Here is a 24,958-nt window from a genome sequence, read left to right as displayed (position 1 = left end):
AGTCAATGGGAGTATTCCCTCAGAAAGGTGTTACTGCTCTTCAGAAGAAAGGTTCTAAAAGATACATAGACTTTAAGGTCCATGAGACTGAGGCCTGGTCTACACTTGGGAGGAGGGGGAGATCGATCTAAGTTATGCAACTTTAGCTACGTGAATAACGTAGCTGAAGTCGATGTACTTAGATCTACTTAGTCTTCACTGTAATAAGTCGACAGCTGACGCTTCCCCCTCGACTCCGCCTGCACCTCTCGCTCCGGTGGAGTACCGAAGTTGACGGGAGAGCGGTTGGTGGTCGATTTATTGCATCTAGACTAGACTCGATAAATCGACCCCTGCTGGATCGATCGCTGCCCGTCGATCCAGCGGGTAATGTAGACAAGCCCTTAGGACCAGTTAACACATATTGCAATGATGGCAGCATTGTACAAAGTGTGGTACAGAACAGCTTGTTTGCTACAGTCTGCTGCTGTGTCCCTGGGAATGATCCTTAGAAGTGAGGCAAGAGACAAGGGAGTGAGAGAACAGTCTTAAATCCAATGAATCTCCTGCTTACTTCTTCCACCCCTGTTGCAAGAAGGTCTTCTGACTCCACAAACCACAGTGATTCCTTGAGCTCCGCCAGGCTCAGAGTCAGAGAAATGCCTTCCACCTCATCAGCACCCACGATTAGCATCTAGGAAACAAGCAGCACAAGCTAGAGCAGTGGTTCTCAACCAGGTGTGCGTGTACCCAGAGCTCTTCCGGGGGTACATCAGCTCATCTAGATATTTGTCTAGTTTTCCAACAGGCTACGTAAAAACACTAGTGAAGTCAATACAAACTAAAATCTCATGCGACTTGTTTATGCGGCTCGAAATACGATGCACTGAACTGTACAGCTCACCTTTGCACCACAGCAACGACGGAGGCAATGCTGAATTCACGACAGTGTTTATATTCCAGTTGATTTATTTTATAATTCTATGGTCAAAATGAGACAGTCAGCACTTTTGCACAGTACCAGTGGAGCTGCTACACTTTTTTTTATGTCTGATTTTGTAAGCGAAGTGTTTTTAAGTGAGGTGAAGCATGGGGCACACAGCACAAATCAGACTCCTGAAAGGGGGACAGTTGTCTGGAAAGGTTGAGAGCCACTGAGCTAGGGCAAGCAGACGGCCACTCCCAATCTTGAGCCCGCCCCTTCTTTTTCACAACGAACACTGCAGTCATTTTGCTCCTGGCTGGGTCTGTCTCTGAACATAGCATGTCTGCTGCATACATTATTGTACTGCACATACACAGGGACATCTCATCAAAAGGCAAAGGCCCAGCCCCAAGTTCAGAAAAGTGTGTGCACACAATGGATGTGCAAATGAAGCAAGAGGCGTAGTTAGGTCCATACTTAGCTACTAATATATGCATTTACCTGGTTCACCTGGGCAACTGTAACCCACACACCTCCTGGGTGTGGTGTTCTGTCCCATCTAGTGGCAGAGAGAAATGAGTCTGCTCTACAGCCTGAGCTAAGAGGCAGCTGGCTTTTAGCTCACGTGGTAGAGGCTCATGCACTAAGCTCCAGAGGTCCCCAGTTCGATCCTGCCTGCCAACAGACAGGGGTCTGTCGGTTGTACATAACCACGGCAATGAAGCAGGCAATGCTGAATATACTACAGGCCTGTATTTGAAAACAAGGCTCACAATGTATTTGTGGTCACAGAGCACCATTTTTCCCAGTCAAGAGAAAATTTCCAGTGTGAATATGCCGCAATGATAGTTAAATTCTTATCAGTGACTGCCTGCTGACCTTAACTAGAACGGACTGCAAACTTAACTTTGCCGCCTCTTGAATTCTGTGTGCTTCACAATGTCAGAATGATAACACCCAGCTCTTCTCCACTATTTTTCATCAGTCAACCTCAAAACAAAGGAAGTCAGTAGCACTACCCCCATTTTACAGGTGGGGAAACTGAGGCACAAGAGGGGAAGTGACTTGCCCAAAGTCACCCAGCAGGCCAGTGGCACAGCTGGGAATAGAACCCAGGTCTCCTGAGCTCTGTGCTCAGTCCACTAGGAAATACTGCCTTCCTATCATCTTAATGTTCCATTAACATCCTCTTTTCAATGGGATACAGAACAAGGAGTCAATTCTGATAGACAATAACATCAATGTCTAACGCTGGCAGCTGGTATCAAGTGGAGTGCCCCAAGGGTCGGTCCTGGGGCCAGTTTTATTCAAGATCTTCATTAATGATCTGGAGGATGGCAGGGATTGCACCCTCAGCAAGTTTGCAGATGACACTAAACTGGGAGGAGAGGTAGATACGCTAGAGGGTAGGGATAGGATACAGAGGGACCTAGACAAATTAGAGGATTGGGCCAAAAGAAATCTGATGAGGTTCAACAAGGACAAGTGCAGAGTCCCGCACTTAGGACAGAAGAATCCCGTGCACCGCTATGGACTAGGGACCGAATGGCTCGGCAGCAGTTCTGCAGAAAAGGACCTAGGGGTTACAGTGGACAAGAAGCTGGATATGAGTCAACAGTGTGCCCTTGTTGCCAAGAAGGCCAATGGCATTTTGGGATGTATAAGTAGGGGCATTGCCAGCAGATCGAGGGAGGTGATCATTCCCCTCTATTCAACATTGGTGAGGCCTCATTTGGAGTACTGTGTCCAGTTTTGGGCCCCACTCTACAAGAAGGATGTGGAAAAATTTGAAAGCATCCAGTGGAGGGCAACAAAAATGATGAGGGGACTGGAACACATGACTTATGAGGAGAGGCTGAGGGAACTGCAATTGTTTAGTCTGCGGAAGAGAAGAATGAGGCGGGATTTGATAGCTGCTTTCAACTACCTAAAGGGGGTTCCAAAGAGGATGGATCTAGACTGTTCTCAGTGGTAGCGGATGACAGAACGAGGAGTAATGGTCTCAAGTTGCAGTGGGGGAGGTTTAGGTTGGATATTAGGAAAAACTTTTTCACTAGGAGGGTGGTGAAGCACTGGAATGCGTTACCTAGGGAGGTGGTGGAATCTCCTTCCTTAGAAGTTTTTAAGGTCAAGCTTGGGATGATTGGTCCTGCTTTGAGCAGGGGGTTGGACTAGATGACCTCCTGAGGTCCCTTCCAACCCTGATATTCTATGATTCTATGATTCTAAGCAAGACTAACAGCTAAAGGTCAGAGAGCTGAAGAGAATTTTCAAAGCCATGCATAAGAATTTAGCAAATGACAGACTTTGTGCCTCTTTCTCCAGAGCATCATTTCACACAAGTACCTGTTGACTTTACTTGTCACCCTCCCGCCATGGATTAAGAGATACAGGAAGAAGGTATCAGAGTAGCAGCCATGTTAGTCTGTATCCGCAAAAAGAAAAGGAGTACTATTTCCTCCCCCTACTGTTCCTCACATGTTCTTGTCAACTGCTGGAAATGGCCCACCTTGATTATCACTACAAAAGGTTTACCCTCCTACCCCCGCTCTCCTGCTGGTAATAACTCACCTTACCTGATCACTCTTGTTACAGTGCATATGGTAACCCCCATTGTTTCATGTTCTCTGTGTATATAAATCTCCCCACTACATGCACCCGATGAAGTGAGCTGTAGCTCACGAAAGCTTACGCTCAAATAAATTTGTTAGTCTCTAAGGTGCCACAAGTCCTCCTTCTCTTTTTGAGAAAGAAGGTAGCAACTACATCAGTAGGCAGTTTTAGCTGGGTTTGAGCAGGTGCGGGGTGTTTGTAGGTCAGTCGTCAGTGCAGATTGCATTAGAAAAGACTAGGAAGTTAGAAGCTACTTATGTAAATTAGGGAGAGAGGCAGTAACTGCTTCTGAAGTTAGTATGTAAACACAGGCCTAGCCTGATGCTGTGTAAGAATCAGGTCAGTGGAGAAGAGAGATGTGATTTTAAAAAGTGCTTAGTGTCAGCCTAATTTAGCTCCCATTAAAGTTAATGGGAGTTTTATTACCAGAGATATCCATGAAGAGCAGAGTTAGAGCAATGCTGTGTGTGCTTGAAAATCCCACCCAAGATATATGACCCACCAAGTCAGCAGGCAATTTGGAAGGTTTAAAGGTGGTGGGGGGGTGACTAGTATGATTCTGCTGGAGTGTGTAGGTCAAGCAGGTGAATGACTCAGACTTCATGGGATCCAGGCAATTGGGCTAGGGGAATTGCTACCTTTATTTCTGAGGAATCATTTCTGTCCAGCAGCTCTTTGTGTTGGGTCTCTTCTTCACTCATCCCATTGGAATGTTTCTCCACATCCATCCCTCTGGAGTTTCTGGTGAAACATAAGGAGAGAAAAGTCACCAGAGCTTTGCAGTTTTGCCAAGCATCTGACAGATGTTTATCTCCTGCGGCCCGCACGAGTGGGAAGTCAAGCAGGGGAAGAGCACAGGTGCCACTGGGTTGCTGGGAAAGGCCATCTACGACAGCTAGATCCTCTAGGATGGCCCTGGTCCCACTCATGGAAATGCTGCTGACAGCTCACAGACTGGGCGGGTGTGGTGGAATGGGTCCCCTACAGAAAGCTCTGTCAGAATCCGACCCTTGAGGCTGATGATTTCTGTACAAACCTCATAGAGATGTTGCTGTCAGTTTGTTCTGAGGCTGTCTCGGGCTCCTGCTGAGTTTTCTGCTCATTTGTTGGTTCGGGTTCAATGACGGACTTACGTCCTCCAGGGCTGAACCTTGAAAATGAAATTAGGTTTCAACATGAGTATGCTGTGAACATGCCTGTGCCCAAGGGGGAGAATACTGACTATTGAGAATACTGAAATTCCAAGAGCTACCCCATCCATCCTCTCACTGCAGCCGCTCCAGAACTTGGCCGGGTAAGGTCCCAGGAAGGGTGCTGATGTCTCTGTGGGTATATCTACCTGCCAATCAGGAGCCACGATTGCTGCAGACATAGGCATAGCACAGCTAGCCTTGATTGTGCTAGCTGGCTAAAAATGGTAGTCTAGCTGTGGCAGCATGGGCTAGCTACTCGAGGACAATCCCACCCAGGACCCGGGTACATGCTCGGACAGCTAGCCCATGCTACCGTGGCTACACAACTGTTTTTACTGAGCTCCTTTGATCAGTGCTCGCTCTGGCGTGCCTATGACTACTGTCCTGATTGCAGTGAGACATACCCTACACATGAAACTGCTCAGCTGTCACTGCTCCCAGCTGCTGCAGGAACCAAGTATGAGTAGCTGATGGACATCATCTGAGTATTTCAGGCTGTATAGAGGAGGGCAGGCCATGCTGCACCTCACAGAGAGACCACTTTCCGTGCAGATACAGTGTGGCTGTGTAGTGGGGCAGCTGCTCCATTCTGGCGTGGAAGAGGTTGAAGCAAGGCAGAGAGGCTGCACAGAGCCCCAGACAATCCTGGAAGGGCCTACTGTGAGCCAATCTAGTGGAGGCTTGAAAGCAGCCAATCAGGGCCAGGCTGGGACCTATAAAAAGGCTGCAGGGCAGAGAGGAGCTCAGTCTCTCCCTGGAGGGCAAAGGGAGAAGAACTGGCGCAGCAGCAATATGTCCTGGCTTTGAGAGTAAGCTTTGGTCCTTCTAGGTTAATATCCACAAATCCCTTATTTGACTGTATTCATAATCTTAGGTGCCTGCGTCACTCTTGAGAACAGAATTTAGGGCTAAATTTCAAAAAGATGCAGATTGGCACCCAGAGGGATTTATTCCTTAGGTGCCTAAATAACTTTGAAAATCTGGCCCCTGGGAGCTTAGGTCAACAAAGCCTAGAGAACAAAAGGAAGTGTGAACATTTCTGAACTGCAATCCAGAGGTCCCAGAAATGACTGTGAATCCTTCCCCTCCCCATGTGCTCAGCTAGGATCTCAACTCCTCTTGGTTCCACTGATTTCATTCATTGATTTCCATGGAAGCGAGGAGCCTACATGCCTTTGAGGATCTGGGCCTAGGGACCTTGCATCAGCCACCTAGGCCTGAACATTTTGGCCATCCCTTTTGGTTATATCCACACTGCTAGCTATACTGCCTTCTAACAAGAAGCCTCTTGTGATAAATACTGCTGTTAATAGCAACTCATGAGAAGAGTAAAGCCCCTGAGATGGAAAATGTATAGTCACTTATTAAATTACCCCCAGGTTTATAGAACAACTTAAGGCAACTTCATTGGACCACAGGGCCTAGATAATATCAATATCTTTCATCCTAAAGTCATGCTGGAAGATAATATGACAGCTAGCTTCTGCTAAGAAGAAGCTCAAAACCACTAAGAGACTTTTACCAGAGGGGAAAAAAAGAATAACAAGAAGTGAAACACTTAAAATATGGGAGTGAGATCATTCTCAGGGAACTGACGGGGGCTATAGGAAAGCTTATTACTGACAGGTAAGACAATAAACTCCATAGGGTCGAAACAAAAGGCAATTGCTGTTTTAGAAAGTAAAAGGGATGGGAGGGGATACAAGATGGAGAGGATACCAGAATCAAATTCCAGAATCCTCAATCAGTCCATAGGCAACTCTCTCACTGAAATTAATGGGAGTTTTGCCTAAGTAGGAACTTCAGGAAATGGCCCCAAAAAAGAGAGGAGGAAGTGGGGAATGGACTTAACTGTGGCTCATCTCCTCCAAACTCCATCAGAGATTCATTGGTTTCATGTAGGCATCCGTTAAGCTCCTCATCTGATCTTTCCCCTTATTTCCCTTTGTGCCTCATGCCTTCAATTGTCCAGCATCGTACTGATCAATCGTCCTTCCAGGGCAGGGCTGGAGAAGAGCAGAGGAGAGGAAGGCTGGTCCAGAGGGCTGGGATTCTGGACATCCAGAGTCAAGTCCCTACTCTGCCAGAGACCTTGGGAAAATAGATTAAAGTACACTACACTCAAGTGGTGGGATTGAAGCATGTGTAGATACACCTGAGTGAGCTGGAGTACCAACAGCAATGAAGCAATGGCAGCACATAAGTATGTCAAATGAAAGAGAGGCCCATTCAATTACATCATCTAATGGCAAACAGCCAAAAAGTGACAAGTTTTTAAAGTGCTTACATTCCAATGCTAGAAGTCTAAATAATAAGATGGGTGAACTAGAGTGCCTCGTATTAAATGAGGATATTGATATAATAGGCATCACAGAACCTTGGTGGAATGAGGATAATCAATGGGACACAGTAATACCAGGATACAAAATATTTCGGAAGGACAGAACAGGTCGTGCTGGTGGGGACGTGGCACTATATGTGAAAGAAAGCGTAGAATCAAAAGAAGTAAAAATTTTAAATGAACCAAACTGTACCATAGAGTCTCTATGGACAGTAATTCCATGCTTCAATAATAAGAATATAGTAGTAGGGATATATTACCCACCACCTGACCAGGATGGTAATAATGACTGGGAAATGCTCAGGGAGATTAGAGAGGCTATAAAAATAAAAAACTCAGTAATAATGGGGGATTTCAACTATCCCCATATTGACTGGGTACATGTCACCTCAGGACGGGATGCAAAGATAAAGTTTCTTGACACCTTAAATGACTGCTTCTTGGAGCAGCTAGTCCTGGAACCCACAAGAGGGGTTCTGGATTTAGTCCTAAGTGATTCTTGATTTAGTCCTAAGTGGAGCATAGGATCTGGTCCAAGAAGTGATTACAGCTGGACCGCTTGGTAATAGTGACCATAATATAATTAAATGTAACATCCCTGTGGCTGGAGCAGCCCATCACAGGAGCATTTCAGAAAGGGAAACTACACAAAAATGAGGAAGTTAAACAGAAATTCAAAGGTACAGCGCCAAAAGTGAAATCCCTGCAAGCTGCATGGAAACTTTTTAAAGACACCATAATAGAGGCTCAACTTAAATGTATACTCCAAATTGAAAAACACAGTAAGAGAACCAAAAAAGTGCCACTGTAGCTAAACAACAAAGTAAAAGAAGCAGTCAGAGGCAAAAAGACATCCTGTAAGAAGTGAAAGTTAAATCCTACTGAGGAAAATAGAAAGGAGCATAAACTCTGGCAAATGAAGTGTAAAAATATAATTAGAAAGGCCAAAAAAGAATTTGAAGTACAGCTAGCCAAAGACTCAAAAAGTAATAGCAAAAACATTTTTAAGTACATTTGGGGCCACTGGACGATTGAGATGCGAAAGGAGCACTCAAGGACGATTAGGTCATTGCGGAGAAATGAAATGAATTCTTTGCATCGGTCTTCATGGCTGAGGATGTGAGAGAGATTCCAAAACCTGAGACATTCTTTTTAGGTGACAAATCTGAGGAACTGTCCCAGATTGGGGTGTCATTAGAGGAAATTCTGGAACAAACTGATAAACTAAACAGTAATAAGTCACCAGGACCAGATGGCGTTCACCCAAGAGTTCTGAAGGAACTCAAATGTGAAATTGCAGAACTACTAACTGTAGTTTGTAATCTATCATTTAAATCAGCTTCGGTACCAAATGACTGGAGGATAGATAATGTGACGCCAATTTTTAAAAAGGGCTCCAGAGGTGATCCGACAATTACAGGCTGGTAAGACTGACTTCAGTACCGGGGAAACTGGTTGAAACTATAGTAAAGAACAAAATTGTCAGACACAAAGATGAACATAATTCGTTGGGGAAAGTCAACATGGTTTCTGTAAAGGGAGATCATGTCTTACTAATCTATTAGAGTTCTTTGAGGGGGTCAACAAACATGTGGACAAAAGGGGGATCCAGTGGACATACTATACTTAGATTTTCAGAAAGCCTTTGACGAGGTCCCTCACCAAAGGCTCTTAAGCAATGTAAGCTGTCATGGTATAAGAGGGAAGGTCCTCTCATGGACCGGTAATTGGTTAAAAGACAGGAAACAAAGTGTAGGAATAAATGGTCAGTTTTCAGAATGGAGAGAAGTAAATAGTGGTGTCCCTCAGGGGTCTGTACTGAGACCAGTCCTATTCAACATATTCATAAATGATCTGGAAAAGGGGGTAAACAGTGAGATGGCAAAATTTGCAGATGACACAAAACTACTCAAGATAGTTAAGTCCCAGGCAGACTGTGAAGAGCTACAAAAGGATCTCACAAAACTGGGTAACTGGGAAACAAAATGGCAGATGAAATTCAATGTTGATAAATGCAAAGTAATGCACACTGGAAAACATAATCCCAACTATGAGTATAAAATGATGGGGTCTACATTAGCTGTTCCCACTCAAGAAAGAGATCTTGGAGTCATTGTAGATCGTTTGCTGAAAACATCTAATCAGTGTGCAGCGGCAGTCAAAAAAGCAAACAGAATGTTGGGAATCATTAAGAAAGGGACAGGTAATAAACAGAAAATATCATATTACCTCTCTATAAATCCATGGTGATGGATGAGATTACTGGTTCTGTGGATGAAGGGAAAGCAGTGGATGTATTGTAATGGTCTCAAGTTGCAGTGGGGGAGGTTTAGGTTGGATATTAGGAAAAACTTTTTCACTAGGAGAGTGGTGAAACACTGGAATGCGTTACCTAGGGAGATGGTGGAATCTCCTTCCTTAGAAGTTTTTAAGGACAGGCTTGACAAAGCCCTGGCTGGGATAATTTAATTGGGGATTGGTCCTGCTTTGAGCAGGGGGTTGGACTAGATGACCTCCTTAGGTCCCTTCCAACCCTGACATTCTATGATTCTATGATGCAATACTCCAGATGTGTCCTCACCAGTGTGAAATAGAGGGGAATAATCCGTTCCCTCGATCTGCTGGCAGTTCTCCTACTAATGCAACCCAATATGCCATTGGCCTTCTTGGCAACGAGGGCACACTGCTGACTCATCTCCAGCTTCTCGCCCGCTGTGGTCCAGTTCCGTATTGCCAATCCCAAGCTTTCAAAAATCAAGTGCTTGGTTTTACAATAGTAAGGGAGAGGATCCCCCTCCCCTTTGTGTTCCGGTTTCTGGCCTTTCAGCCGCACTCGTGTCACATTCTCAGGCACAAGTCACACTTTGTTTTTTTTAAATAAAAGCTGAGATTTCTTTTGTAATGATGTGGCTCCAGCAGCTAGGCGCTTACGAACAACACCAAGTGCTGAAGACTTGTGATAAAATTCCAAGAGCTTGCAAGACGGCAAGAGGACTGCCCGTGTGTCACTTCAGAATTTGCTGCCCACACAGGAGCAAGGGAGTAAGTTGTGTTGTGGACTCACTTTCCTGTGGGTACATCTACACTGCCGTCAGGAGGTGTAACTGCAGCATGTGTAGACACCCTCGAGCTAGCTTTGATCTCGTGGCAGCACAGCAGAGGCTAGATCAAAGCTGGCTCGGATACGTCTACACGTGCTGCAGACATGCCCTGTGTGGGTATGTGCCGTACTAGGACTCTGCTGCAGAGCTGGCCCAGTATTTCAGGTGATTCTATTTGTTGCCTTCACCGACACTGAAGGGAAGAAGAGGAGTGCCTGGAAAATACCTGATTTTACAGTGATTTCTTTCTCTATAAATCAGAGCTTACAATGCACGATCAATATAAAGATAATGGAAATACACCATGTACAGCAGGCAGGATTGAGGCAAGCCCAGAGCACACAATGGCAGACACAATAGGCAGTACAAGCACTAGATGCACAAGGCTGGTTTGCGCAAGCATGGAGCACACAACGACAGGCCTGGGTAGCCCCAGTTTATACAGTCATGGATTGCACATTGAGGTGTCCCCTGGGAGGGGCTTATGCAATCACTGAAAACACAGAAACCAAATGAATGCAAGAGACTTTATCCCTTTTCAAGTTATTCCTAGTGCAAATGATCGGCTTACAATGACATCCCTTGGTATAACAGCTCGATATGATGTTCTATGCCAGGTGACAACCTAAAAGTAGATTCTCTCTAGTGCTACCCTCCACCATCACCAATCTATCATGCAACAATGCATAAGACAGCTGACCAGCAGGAGTTTCCTAGCACTCACAGGGTAAAGCACAGAATCCCTGCCTGTGATATGATTCACTGGGAGAGTGGGGTGATTTTTAGGTTTACAGGACTTTAAGACAGACCTCTAGACTGCCTACATTCTAGCCTGCCTGGTGTGCGATTTTATAGGCAAGCAGGGCACTGGAGAGATTAATGTTACATCAACACCTACAGACTTTAGGACTGAAACAGGCTTTTCCAGGCTGCACTGTAACCTGAGCAAAACCAACACACACATTTCCCTGGATATCTCCTTTGTTCTTTCACAGACATAATCATTTTGGGAAGGATAGACTGTTTAATTGGTCTGAATTGCATGGCTGTGTTAGATAACGTAGGTGGTTGGAACCTTCTCCAGATAATCTGAAACCTTCTTTCATATTACCCATTTAGAGAATGCTGACACATCGCTTGCATTGTGTGTTCCATGGACGTGAAAGCTCGGCAAACGGCTTAGCAGAAAAAACCTCACAGTCAGCAAGGTGTTATGCTAAAGGGTGTTTACAAATGAAAGTAAAATAATTTAACATAATATAAGAGTGAGCAGAAAAACTCCCATCTTTGTCCCATCTACCTGGGAGTGGACATGACATGGAAGACAATTTGTACTGGCCAATAATTACCATTAAATCCTATTCTGCTGGCATGACTATTGAGAACCGTGATATATTTAACATGATAGATTATTAATAGGATATGTCACTTTTTAATAAAACTATTTTAAAAACTAATAATACCTAGCTTTTGCATAGCACTTTTCATCTGTAGATCTCAAAGCACTTAACAAAGAAAGTCTGCATCATTGTCTCCATTTTACAAATGGGCAAACTGAGGCACAGAGCAGGGCAGTGACTTGCCCAAGGGCACCCAGCAGGAAGCTGGCACTTCTGGGAATAGAACTGAACTGAGTTTCAGTCCAATGCTCTAGCCACACTCCTTCCTACCTTGTTTGTAAATGGCCCTTTAAAGATTTCCCCCATTATGTTTAGGAGTTGTTTAAGTGACATGAATCCAAATTCATTTTACTCGCCAGGCCAGGTCAATATTTTTGCTTCAACTGCCCCAGCCTGGGTTTGACTAAATGAGAGAAAGAGAGAGAACCAAAGTCTATATCTTCTGGGATTCCAGAACAATTCTGTATCAAATCTGGAAAGGTTAGATCAGCAAGACATGAAACACTCTGCCATTTGTTATTTGTAGAGGGGGACCCGGCGCTGAAACAGACTCAGATACTGGCTAAGCAGCAGTGGTTTTGGCTCAAGTCTCCACTTCCTTATAATATTTTCAGCTCCTGTTTACATAAAAACAATCAATAAGAATCTGCTGGGTTGCAAATATAAACATTAAGAAACATTTACTTCTCCCTCCCCCCATTCACGGGGTGGGCCGGGGGGGGAGCACTGTGCCAAGCTTCCTACCAAAAAGAATATTTAGTTCCTTTGCTAAGATAAGATTTGTGTGTTTACTGAACCATGCATTGAAATTCAGACCAGACCGTGGAGAGGAAGAAAAGTGCAGCAGCAGCACTGTACTGAGATTTTAGGTTTCCTGCATCAGTTTTCTATTTGCTGGAATTAATTAGCAGAAGATTTGGTGTTAATGTGAATGCAATGAGCAGTCCCATGGATGTTTCATTGTGACTGAGTATCAGTTAACTAGCAGTTAGAAAGCAGTGTTGAGAGAGACTTATTTTAGTCAAAATGTCACCTTGGGGAAGTATTTCGGTTTCGTTCTTTTCTGGAAATGCAGAAAGATTGGGATAGGAGCAGGGACTCAGAATGTTGCTATTGAAAAGAAATGGAACACCTTTGGTTCCACATTTGCAAGGAAAATTCCTGACTACCTTTAAGCAGGGTTATGTATTATGGGTTTGGCTTTCAGCAGCCTTGAGCACCCACAACTGTGGCTGAAGTCCAGGAGAGACAGGCGGTCAGCTCTTCTGAAAACGAGGCTTTGAATGTACCTCCACTTCCAATGGCAGCACTCAGAAAAAAGTCAGTTAGGTCATTCGGTTCATTCCTCAAGGGCCTGTGCATGATTTGTCCTTCGAATATGTTTTCAAATGCTTTATCTGGTGCAGCTTCACCTGATTCAAGAAATTGAGCTACCACCGTTTCCGTTAAGAAGCTTTTCCAAAGTCTAAGAAATCTCACTGCTCGCAAATGCTGTCCTTCTATTCATGCTACATTATCCTTCACTCAGATCCATCCTATTTCTCCTCATTAAACCCCCTTTAGATCACTCTACAATTCCTCAGCCCCAATGGTGTTTAAATCCTTTAGATACTTGTAGAGTTACATTTTCCCTTTGGGCTGTCATTTGGTCAAACCATAGGTATTGTGGGAACAGAGATGACATGCAGGGAGGCATGCGGGTTCATGTGCCACCCCTGCCCCCCGATTTCTGCTTTCCATTTAGCAGAGGTTTTCAAACGGTGGGATGCGCCCCACCATTTGAAAACCATCATCTCCTGCCAGGAACTGGCAGATTGGAAGCTGGTGGGAGCTGCCCAGACTGCTTGGGCCCCTGGCTCTCCAAGCTGGGGGAGCTGGGGCAGTGGCTGGCTGCCCAGCAGCCCTCCCTGCCCTGCTTTCCCAGCTGGGCCCCCTCTGCACAGCCGGGCACTCCCCAGGCAGGGCGGGTGGCACAGCTCCAATCTGCGCCTTTGACATGCTTTTGCCTCTCACCTGAAGGAGCCCGGCACCAGCCAGTGATACCCCCCCTCCAGCCAGCCCCTGCCCATGGACCCTGGCTGCCACGAGACACTCCCCGAGGCGCTCACTAGCTGCTGCCTTGGCACTTCTGGCTCTACTCCTGTTCCTCCAAAGGCAAATTGTGCCCCCCCCCCCACTATCAAGAGTTTTGCATCATCTCTGTACAAATTTCCATTGACTTTAATGGAGTTACTCTGGATTTAAACTGGGGTAATCAATAGGAGAATCTGACCCATTTAGTTCTCTTCCTTCCTTGCGTTTCACGTACCAGTAACCTGACCCAATGAAATTACAGACTAATGGTGATGCTGTGAGAAGTAATTCCTGCCCATCTCTTGGGAAGAGGTGCTTCGAAATCAGTCTTCATCCAAAGGTCTCTACTGAACAAATGATTGTGACTCCAATAATAAATACAATGTAATGTCTTTTGTTCTAAATAAACCAATGTATAATTGAGAGGATGTTATTTAAAGTAAGCAGCAGCAATTACAAACTTATCAATTACTTCAAATTACTCCTAAAGCTATCTGATGGTATTTGTTTCTGTAAACGATAACAAAGAGTGAGTGATGAGTCTGACTAGCACAGTTCACATCAGAGATCTGGACATCGGCTGTTTAATTGCATGCCAGATCTTCAGTATAATTCACAACAGGCACAATTCTGACACGTGTTGAGCCACCTCAGGTTCCACGGAGAGCACTGGGTCCTGATGACAGGCAAGATCACTGCATTCAAGCACAGGAACAGGTCATGAGATAGTGAGTAGGGGTGTCTCCTATTCTCTTGAAATCAGTGGCAAAGCACCTGCTGATTTCAATGGGGCCTAATTCTCTCACACACCAATTTAATGAACCAGCCCTCTTCAGCAGATCACCTAAGCATGTGCTTAACTTTAGTTGACTTATGAATGTGACTTATGCATGTGCTTAAAGCGAAGCACAGATGTAAGTGCTTTGCTAAATAAGATGGACCTAAGCACATGCTAAACTGCTTGGCTGGAAGCCCTATTTCTGTGAAGTGTTGTGTATCCTTAGGTCTCCTGACATCAATGGTAGGTGAAGGACCCCCTGCATCTCACAGAACCAGGCTCAAGAGTACAGATGTAGCAGTGTTTCTAACAACTGCGCCACACTGCAATTGGACTGAAATTAGCATTCTGGAGATTGCAGGACAACTATTTTTTAAAGAACACCACTATGCAGGGGCTTGGTCTTTGGCTTGGGATACTGCTATGCCATTTGGGGCTGGGTTACTGATCCTCCCCCTCTGTGGTGGTGCATCTTGGGAACAGTGCAGCAAGAGAAGGGGGAGCTGAAATAAGAACCACAAGGTCTACACCTACCCTGCAGTCACGCTGTGTGACTGCAGGGGGGGTAGACACGCCCAAGCTAGCTAGCTCTGGTGCCAGAGCAGTGAAGCTGTGGCAGCCTGTACGATCCCACCTGGAACCCCGGGGAGTTATTCAGGCAGCTCCCCTGCATTGAAGCCTGTGCCGATGCAGCGTTGCTGCTCCAGGAGCCGAGCCAGCGAGTTTAAAGCTAGCTCAGGTATTTCTACACGAGATGCAATCACACCCCGATTGCAGCAGCCATATCCCATGTCTCGAAGCCAGGGAACGTTACACCATCTTTCATCCTCTATGATTATATCAGCCAGTTCTGCTAAAGCCCCAGTAGGGGTCTCCACAGCCACACTGTCTGGCGCCAGGCTGGCTTGTGGAGTCCTGACATCTGTCTCCTGTGCTCACTTTTCAGACTTGATTAGCAACATCTTCCCAGCAGGACACTCATTTTGACAGGATTGTTTAATGTTTGTAATTGACAGAGAAGGCAGGAAAATAAAAAAACCAAAACTACGAAGAAAAAAACAGGAGCATTAAATGCAATATACTCTTTAGGATCAGACTCTGAAATGAACTAAGCAGGTGCGACAACATAGCCCCAGGGTACATGCTGATATCCAGAGCTGATACCTTGTTCAGAATAAGTCGAGTTCTACTCAGAAGCAGGTATAACAGACAGATTTAGGGCCAAATTCAGTTCTTGCTGTGATTTATATACCCCCCTGAAGCCCCATGTACATTATTAATTTAACATTAAGTTTACTTATGACTAAAGGTCAGGTATACAGCACAATTCATTTACTTCCCACTTCAGCATGACAAAGTAAAACATCCTGCAACATAAGGGTTTGCGGTCTGTGGGTCTGATCCTACAAACCCTTATCCACAGAAACAATCCCATTGAATTCAAGGGACTCAGGTGAGTATGCTGGACTTGCCCTAAGCCACACTAGGTGAAACCAAGACATGGGAGGACAGTTCAGGAAAGATGGTGGGTGGGTGGATAGTTTGTAATTTCATTGGGAAGGCCCTGGCTTGGGTTAAGTCAAGGGCCACCCCAATCAATTCTATTCTCTGAACTGGGACAAGAGTTAACTTTTGTTCATTTATCGGCAGACCCAGAGCTCTGAAGGTGGCTTAAACTGTGCTGATGCTATTCTGTACTTGAATTTCTGACCAAGCCTTGACCAGCCAATCGTTAAGGTACGGGTACATCTGGACGCCTGGGTCTGCAGAAGGCCACTACTACCACCGGGCACGCTGTGAAAACCCAGGGGGCTGCAGACAGGCCAAGTGGGAGAGCCGTGTATTGGCAGTGACGTTGATTCACAATGGATCTGAGAAATCTCCTGTGGCCAAGGAAGACAGACATGTGACAGTATGCATCCTTTACGTCGAGGGCAGCATACCAGTACCACAGGCCCAGGGAGGGAATGATGGAGCCAGGGAGACCATGCAGAACTTCAGTTTCTTGAGATATCTGTTGAGGCAATGCAGGTTCAGAATGGGCCAAAGGCCTTGGAAATGTCAGGATAAAACCCCTTCCCTCTCAAGTCTCATAGGAAGGATTCTTCCAAAAAGGTCCAGTTTCTTGGTGTCTTTTCGTTTGGGGTATCGCTTGACTGGCACTGCCTGTCCCTTTTGGTGGCTGATGACATCACCAGTGACTCTGGAGGGGTGTGTGTGCACGTATAAGTATTCAGACCCACTCCCTAGCACATAACATTTCTTCTCTGATCTCTCTGAGGCGGGCAGCAGAGAAGAAAGAGTTTGCCACAGGGCACTGACCAGACCCATCACAGCCTCACTGATGGGTAAGGCCACCTTGGAGGGAGCTGCTGCAGACTTAATATCAATAGGGCTATGGGATGATTCTTTAAGATCCTCAATCTGTAGCCCCAGGATAGCTGCTATCTGCTTCAGGAGGTCCTGATGGGCCCTGAAATTGTCCTGAGGAAGCAGGTAACTAGGTCCCATGACAACCTCATCTGGAGAGAATGAGGAGGCAGCTGGCTCTGGAGGAGGAGCTCCTTCCTCTTCCTCAGCCTCAACAACTTTCATCTCCTGAATGTTGGTACCGGGGTCTGTACCAGAGGTGGGGTCTGGTGCTGAGCAGGAAGGAGCGGTAGCCTGCCTCTCAGAAACCACCAAGTTAGAATGATGGGAGGGAGGACCTGGTACTGGGGAAAACCCCCAGGGGTTCCAGTAAGGCCACTGCATTGACCAGTGATCCACCGGCCAGGTGCCAGTGAGGGAACCAGCACTGAAGTTCAGTGGTGCATAGGCTGGGTGATGACCTCTAGGTTGCACATATGGGTTCCCTTTAGACTCAGAAGAGGAGTCCTCCCTCAGAGACAATGGCAGAGAGGTACCTGTCTCTGCTTTCATGCCATGCTTGTAGACGGGGACTGGCAGCGAACCAGAGATGGTCAGGACATTGGGATCAGGGCTGGCTTGCCTCTAGAGCAGGGGTGAGCAAACTACGACCTGTGGGATGGATCTGGCCTACCAACTGTTTTAATCCAGCCCTCGAACTCCTGCTGGGGAGCGGGGTCTGGGGCTTGCCCTGCTCTGGTGCTCCAGCTGGGGAGCAGAGTCAGAGCCCACTCCATGAGGCTCCTGGAAGCAGTGGCATTGCCCCACTCCGGCTCCTATGCATAGGGGCAGCCAGGGGACTCCACTCTGCACGCTGCCCCCACCCCAAGTGCCGCCCCCGCAGCACCCATTGGCCATGAACCCATTGGACGGGCATCACGCAGAGCCACCTGGCTGCGCCTCTGTGTACGAGCCTTTGCCGCTGCTTCTGGAAGCCGCTTGAGGTAAGCGCTGCCCAGAGCCTGCACCCCTGAGCCTCTCCCCAACCCCCTGACCCAGCCCTGATCCCCCTCCCGCCCTCAAAACCCCTCGATCCCAGCCCAGAGCACCCTCCTGCACCTGACACCACTCATTCCCAGTCCACAGCCCGCACCCCCAACTGGAGCCCTCACCCCCTCAAGCCCCAAACCCCTGATCTCCCTCCTGCACTCTGAACCTCTCGATCCCAGTCCAGAGCACCCTCCTGCACCCCACGTCCCTCATCCCCAGCCCCACCCCAGAGCCCACACCACCAACCGGAGCCCTCACATCCCTCCTCCACCCCCCGTGCCCCAACCCCCTGTACGAGCCCTGATCCCCCTCCCGCTCTCCAAACCCCGCAGTCCCAGCCTGGAGCACCCTCCTACACCCAAACCCCTCAGCCCCACCCCAGAGCCTGAATCCCCAGCCAGAGCCCACTCCTCTCCCACACCCCAACCCCAATTTTGTGAGCATTCATGGTCCACCATACAATTTCTATTCCCCGATGTGGCCCGCGGGCCAAAAAGTTTGCCCATCCTGGCTCTAGAGGGTGCCAGGAGGCCCAGTGCCAGGAAGGAGCTCAATGCTCCTTGCTCCGTCCTGCTTCCGGTCATCGGAGCTAGCAGGTGTCCCATTGGAGCTTGGGGGACTGGGAGAGACAGTAAATCCCTGGCCATTTGAAAAGCCTCCAGGGTCGATGGGAAAGTCAGACCACTGGTGCCACAGTGGCTTCTGAGTGTCGGTGGAGGGTCCCACACCAGACTCAATGCTCTGGACGGAGTCAACAGTGCCATCATGAGATCAGGCGTGGAAGAGTGGCCTGGCACGAGTCTCACTGTGCTTCCTTCCCCCCACTTGTTCGGTTTTTGCACCAGCAAGCGCTCCCTGTTAGTGCACTGCTTTTTCTGCTTTTGCCTCAGCAGCGGAGGTGGTGAACAGTGCCAGGAAGAGCTTGGTGCTTTGGGGGGGCTTCACACTGCCGCCAAAGTGTTTGGTGCCGAATCAGAGCAGCTCAGCTCTGAGGCAGATCTGAGGACAGCTTCCATCAGGATAACCTTCAACCTGATGTCTCTGTCTTTTTTTAGTAAGGGGTCTAACGTCCCGACAGAGCTTGCACTTGACCCTCACGTGAGTTTCCCCCAAGCACTTTAAACAGCTGGAGTGAGGGTCGCTCACAGGCATAGATTTGCCACAGGAAACACAAGGTTTGAAGCCCGGGGACCAGGGCATTCCTGGCCCCTGGGGCGAAGACATCCCTCGACGACAGGGACTAATTATGTACACTAACACTAATTACAATAACGATATACACTAAACTATGCTAAACTAAGAAACTAAAAGTTATAGTCCAAAAACAACTGGGAAGAAGCCTTGCTAAAGCAAGAAGCATCATTCCAGCAACCATCCCAGGCAGCAAGAAGGAACTGAGAGTGCGTGCCTGGCTGCGCCCCTGCACTGGTGCAGAAGTGCGCAGCACCAGAGGGCACTAGAGCTGGCTCGATGGATACCACTACGGGAAAAATCTCCGGCAACGGTGCACAAGGCACGCACACACCTAACGTGGAGTGGACACGAGTCAGCACTCAGAGAAGAACCGTGCTGACATAAAGTCAAAAATATCACTGGAGGGGACTTGAACCGACAGAGCACGTTAGCTCTTCCACCTGGGCTGCTGGCAATCCTCCTCTGTGAACACCAGGCTGGCGAATGAAACTGCACAACAGTTGTGCCTTTGTTTTCTGCTTCATGTATTTTTGCTCTCAGCAGAGACAGCAGCTGTTCTGCTGTAGGAGATGACCGTTAATAGGAGAGAGTAATCAGTTCTCTGCTAATATCTGCAATGGGGAATTCCCCTCGTACCTCACAGTTCTACATATTCACTGTGAAGGTGCTCACTAGACTACAGGCTAGTAGCTACCTAGTGTCAAACTCACATGGTAGGCTCTTTGGGGCAGGGATTGCATCTTCTTAAGAGTACGTAGAGCCCTGAGCACAACGGGGCCTTCAACCCCAGTGGGGCTTTCAGGATCTACCCCAATGCACATAAGACATTTAATAACAATAATAAATAGCATGACAGGCAGAACCCAACTATAGTCAACAGAGATGCAGCATTTAAACCAAGGCTGAATTTGGTCTGCAGAAAGCACCATCCCCAGAGAACACTTGTTGCCTGACAACACTTCCTCTGACTAGCTCCCCACCCTGGCTGAGCAGACTCCTCTGAGGCGGGGGAAGGTATTTTCACTTCTCTGTGCTCTACACCTCAATCTGCAGGTGGGATTGAGGAGGAGCTGAGAGACCTTTAAGGGCAACGCAAGACCTCATCACTGTTATTTCCTTTTCTGCAGCTGATGCCCTCTTCTACAGGACTCTGCTGCCTGACGAAAGCAGAAGGACCGATGGCAGGAGCCTCAGGGACTGTGTGCACAATGCTGGTCACTACTACAGGCACAGGCAGGGGTTAAAGTGACCCAGTACGGGCCAGTTCTGCGTACCAGTAAGAACCCGCCCCAGCCCCGTAGCGGTAAGTGTCCTCAGTTACTTTCACCCCTGACTACAGGACTGCAGCAAGGAGACAATTGTCTGAGCCTTGCCGTTTAATGGGTACAAACTGTCACCCTATCCCATGGCTACACTAAATTGTCTCACTGGTTGGACTCCTCTCCGTGCCACTTTGCTTTAAAGAGCTGAAGTGTCTTCTCTCTTTGCCTCCAGCTGCCTACCCCGCCACCACAAAAATATGTAGATGAATGGCAGTGTATCCCCTAAACCCTGAAGTTATCAGCTGGGATGTTTTAATAGGCTTTCCCAATTTTTATGAATCCTAATGACCGCTCCCTGTTTTCTCGCTTGGCAAGGACAATATGCCTGCTTCAAACAGCAGCATGGAAATCAAAGCTTCTGCGATACAGCTAGAGCAGTGGTGCCCAAATTTTTTCTGTCATCCCTCCCTCCCCCCCCCCGCAGTAATGGAATCTGTCCACATTCTTCTCCCCCACCATTACTGCACAGTCGGCTCAGCAGAGGAGTTTGGTCTGAAGGTGGAGCTGGGAGCAGAACTGGGGATGGGAAAGGAGCTGGGGCTAGAAGCAGAGCAGGAATGGGGATAAGCGGAGTGGAGCTGTGGCTGGGGGCAGAGCAGGGCTAGGTGGTGCTCCCTCCCACCACCCTCCATAGGGGCTGGCCCGGGCCCCACCGTGCACCCCACAAACATTCCTCTGTGTTCCTGTAGGGGGGCATGCCCCACAGTTTAGAGACCACTGAGCTAGAGGGGAAACAATAAAGTAAGCTCTTAAGATGAGGGTTTAGTATTTTTCAGGATAGATAAGTGCCATAGATAAATAAAAGATTATTTTTGATAGGGTCTTTCATACAAACTAGGACCCAGAGCCTTAGCTGTTGTATACTGCCATAGCTGCATTAACTTTGATGTTGCTATGCTGTTTTTCATCAGCTCAGCGTCTGGCCTCACCAGTGCAGAACAGAGGGGAATAATCACTTCCCTTGATCTGCTGGCAATGCTCCTCCTACTACAGCACAATACGCCATTGGCCTTCTTGGCACCAAGGGCACACTGCTGACTCATATCCAGCTTCTCATCCACTGTGATCCCCAGGTCCTTTGCTGCAGAACTGCCGCTTAGCCAGTCGGTCCCCAGCCTGTAGCTGTGCATGGGATTCTTCTGTCCTAAGTGCAGGACTCTGCACTTCTCTTTGTTGAACCTCATCAGATTCCTTTTAGCCCAATCCTCCAATTTGTCTAGGTCACTCTGGACCCTATCCCTACCCTCCCGCATATCTACCTCTCCTTCCAGTTTAGTGTCATACGCAAACTTGCTGAGGGTGCAACCCACGCCATCCTCCAGATCATTAATGAAGATATTGAACAAAACTTGCCCTAGCTTGGTACTGGCTGTCAACTAGACATCAAGCCGTTGATCACGACCCATTGAGCCCGACAATCTAGCCAGCTTTCTATCCACCTTATAGTCCATTCATCCAATCCATACTTCTTTAACTTGCTGGCAAGAATAACTTGCTGGGGGACCGTATCAAAAGCTTTGCTTAAGTCAAGATATATCACATCCACCGCTTTTCCCATATCCACAGAGCCAGTTATCTCATCATAGAAGGCAATCAGGTTGGTCAGGCATGACTTGCTCTTGATGAATCCATGTTGACTATTGCTGTTTACCTTCCTCTCCTCCAAGTACTTCAAAATGGATTCCTTGATGACCTGCTCCATGATTTTTCCAGGGACTGAAGTGAGGCTGACCGGTCTGTAGTTCCCCGGGTTCTCTTTCTTCCCTTTTTAAACTATGGACACTATATTTGCCTTTTTCCAATTGTCTGGGACCTTCCCAGATCGCCACAAATGTTCAAAGATAATGGCCAATGGCTCTGCAGTCACATCAGCCAACTCCCTCAGCAACCTTGGAGGCATTAGATCTGGACCCATGGACTTGTGCATGTCCAGCTTTTCTCAATATCCTTAACCTGTTCTTTCACCATTGAAGGTTGCTCACCTACTCCTCATACTGTGCTGCCCAGTGCCGCAGTCTGGGAGCTGACCTTGTCTGTGAAGACCGAGGCAAAAAAAGCATTGAGTACTTCAGCTTAGGGTTAGGGTTTTCCACATCATCTGTCACTGTGTTGCTTCCCCATTCAGTAAGTGTCCCACAATTTCCCTGGCCTTCTTCTTATAGAAACCCTTCTTGTTACCCTTCACATTCCTTGCGAGCTGCAACTCCAATTGTGCTTGGCGTTCCTGATTACACCCCTGCATTCTCGAGCAATATCTTTATACTCCTCCCTAGTCATCTGTCCAAATTTCCACTTCTTATAAGCTTCCTTTTTGAGTTTAAGTTCACTGAAGATTTCACTGTTTAGCCAAGCTGGTCGCCTGCGATATTTGCTATTCTTTCTGCATATCGGGATGGTTTGTTCCTGCACCCTCAATAAGGCTTCTTTAAAATACAGCCAGCTCTCCTGGACTTTCAGGTGCCAGGAGCAGCTAGCAGGGAGGTAAATCACTGGAGGGGAGGGCTGGGGATGCCCCAGCCAGTGGCTTCTACCCAGCTGCTAGTCCCGGCTGGGCTTCCTCTTCCCCTGCAAGGAGTGGCCAGGGCTAGGTCAGATCCATCCCCAGAAACCTCTCTGGCTACAGGAAGCTCCACTGCACAGGGAGCTGCTCCCCCATCCGCCCAATCCCCGTGCATCTGGACCCCCCTTGTACCCAGATCGCCACACCAAACCTCACCCCTTGCACCCCGGACCACCCCCACCGAGCCCTCTGCACCTGAACCCACACTCTGACAAGCCTCACCCTCTGCATCCAGAGCTCCCCTGCACCCTGACCCCCGACTGAGCCCTACCTCCGTGCCTCCGGACCCCATGCCTGCACCCAGACCATCCCCTACAACCGAATCCCCACCCTAACAAGCCCCACTCCACCTGCACATGGACCACTCCAACAAGCCCCTTGCACCAGACCCCCACCCCACTGAGCCCCAGCAAGCCAGCACCCAGACCTGCACCCCATGAAGCCAGGACCCACCCCCCACTGATCCCTCCACACTCAGACCCCTCATGTGAGCCCCAACCACCTTCACTTGGACCCCCGGAAGAGTCCCAGGGCCTCTGCACCCAGAACCGCCCCCTCCCCCCCCCAAAATGAGCCCATTCGTCCAGATCCCCTGCACCCAGACCCCTCACCAAGCGGCCTGCACCCAGACTGCTCCACACAGAACCCTATCACCCCACACCTGGATCTCCTCACACTATGCCCTCTCCACACTGCTAGGCTGAGCCTGCCTGCCTTTATCTAGCGTGCTTGGCATGGAGGGGCAGGGCAGGTCTGGCCCTTGCACTGTGTCAGGGTTGGGTGCAGCCTCACCACCGAGTCCATGTCCGGTGGGGTGGGCTGCAGGGTGATCTCCCACCTCTGTGCCTGTGCTCCTGTTGCCAGGCTGAAGCCTCCATATTTATTTATTGACAAACAAAATGTGCAGAATTTTAAAATATTGTGTGCAGAATTTTTAACTGTTTGGTGCAGAATGCCCTCAGGAGTAATGACAGGCTGCACAAATGTTAGTATGTGAGAAATGGCACACGGTGGGAAAAATTTATTGCTAAATTGTGGCAATTAGGGGGATGGCATTTTACAATTTCCAAAAGTGCTTCTATAAGCTGAATGTATTGTATTGAGCTATCTCCACCCCGGTGCTATTGATACGTAGTACCAGTCACTTTGGGTGACTCACTCAAAGCAGCAGCCAATAAGCACTAATGCCTCCCTTACTGTCTGTCACCAAGGTTATCTAGCAATTATCCTGTACCTTGTGTTCCCCTGTGCTGCTGATTCCTTCTTTGGTCAGGCCCATCAGTATCTCTGCCTTATGCTGCATGCCTGTTAGACTAAATTTGGGTATTATTTCTCCTCTGAGCTGGGCCCACCTCCTGCTTCCTCATTAACGTATGTGGATGACAGAGCTCCAGCACATAACAGGTAGATCCCTTCTGAATGGGAACCACATGGCTGAGTTTCCTGGTGAATGTTCTCTCTGACTGTGATAGTCTTCTCACCTGCCCTAAAAGCATCTAATAGGATGCAAAAGATCCTGAGGTAATTTACAAACAAACTGAGATGCACACTATACAGGGAGCAATTCACCCACCAAAGGCCCTCACCTCTGGCGTGAAAACCCACAGTGTTAAAAGAAGTAAGTCACAAGAGCAGCCATGTCGCTTTCTTGGGATGAGCCAGAGAGAACACTTGATGGCATAAGGAAGATTATTTTTCAGAGGTCTAGCGTATAAGATTCCTGAGCACATCTCAACATAACGAAACTCCAGATCCTCAAAAGTATTTCAGGCACCCAATTCACATTGAAATCAATGGGAATTAGGTTACTAAAATACCGTTGAGGATTGGGTCTAAGTCACAACTGTCCATAGGGATCTGCAGCCATACCACCTTGTGCTATGATGATCCTGTCTGAGCTCACAGGCTACCTGGGCTGAGCTGAGGCAGTCCTTAGATGGCAGACCATTGACAGTAGGTGCTGTAGGGTGCATTCTACCCACTCAGTACTGCTTATTTCTTTTTAAAGTGTATTCACTTTTTATTAGACATAAATGTGATGGGTTAGATCACAGAAAACCCCTTGGGAACTGCCAGCTGA

The 24,958-nt window shown here is 47.8% G+C and overlaps 1 protein-coding gene across 13 annotated transcripts in view; it reads right to left on the bottom strand.

The window, feature by feature from the left end:
* Positions 1-24,958, bottom strand: part of HYDIN (HYDIN axonemal central pair apparatus protein) — a 451,680-nt gene that overhangs the window by 160,981 nt on the left and 265,741 nt on the right. For 12 of the 13 annotated variants that reach the window (XR_012664515.1, XM_048816820.2, XM_075118258.1 and 9 more), the window contains 3 exons: positions 4,554-4,667; positions 4,156-4,258; positions 554-673 (listed from right to left, as the gene is read on the bottom strand). Coding sequence is in view for 11 of the 13 variants with exons in the window: in XM_048816820.2 (XP_048672777.2) it covers positions 554-673; positions 4,156-4,258; positions 4,554-4,667 (337 nt within the window). In the remaining 2 variants the exon portion in view is untranslated. The remainder of the gene's footprint in view (positions 1-553; positions 674-4,155; positions 4,259-4,553; positions 4,668-24,958) is intronic. The other variant, XR_012664516.1, reaches the window with a different exon arrangement.

This window comes from Caretta caretta, chromosome 12 (genome assembly GCF_965140235.1).
Source record: "Caretta caretta isolate rCarCar2 chromosome 12, rCarCar1.hap1, whole genome shotgun sequence".
In the NCBI taxonomy this organism is placed as follows: domain Eukaryota; kingdom Metazoa; phylum Chordata; order Testudines; family Cheloniidae; genus Caretta; species Caretta caretta.
This window is presented reverse-complemented; position numbering and strand designations above follow the sequence as displayed.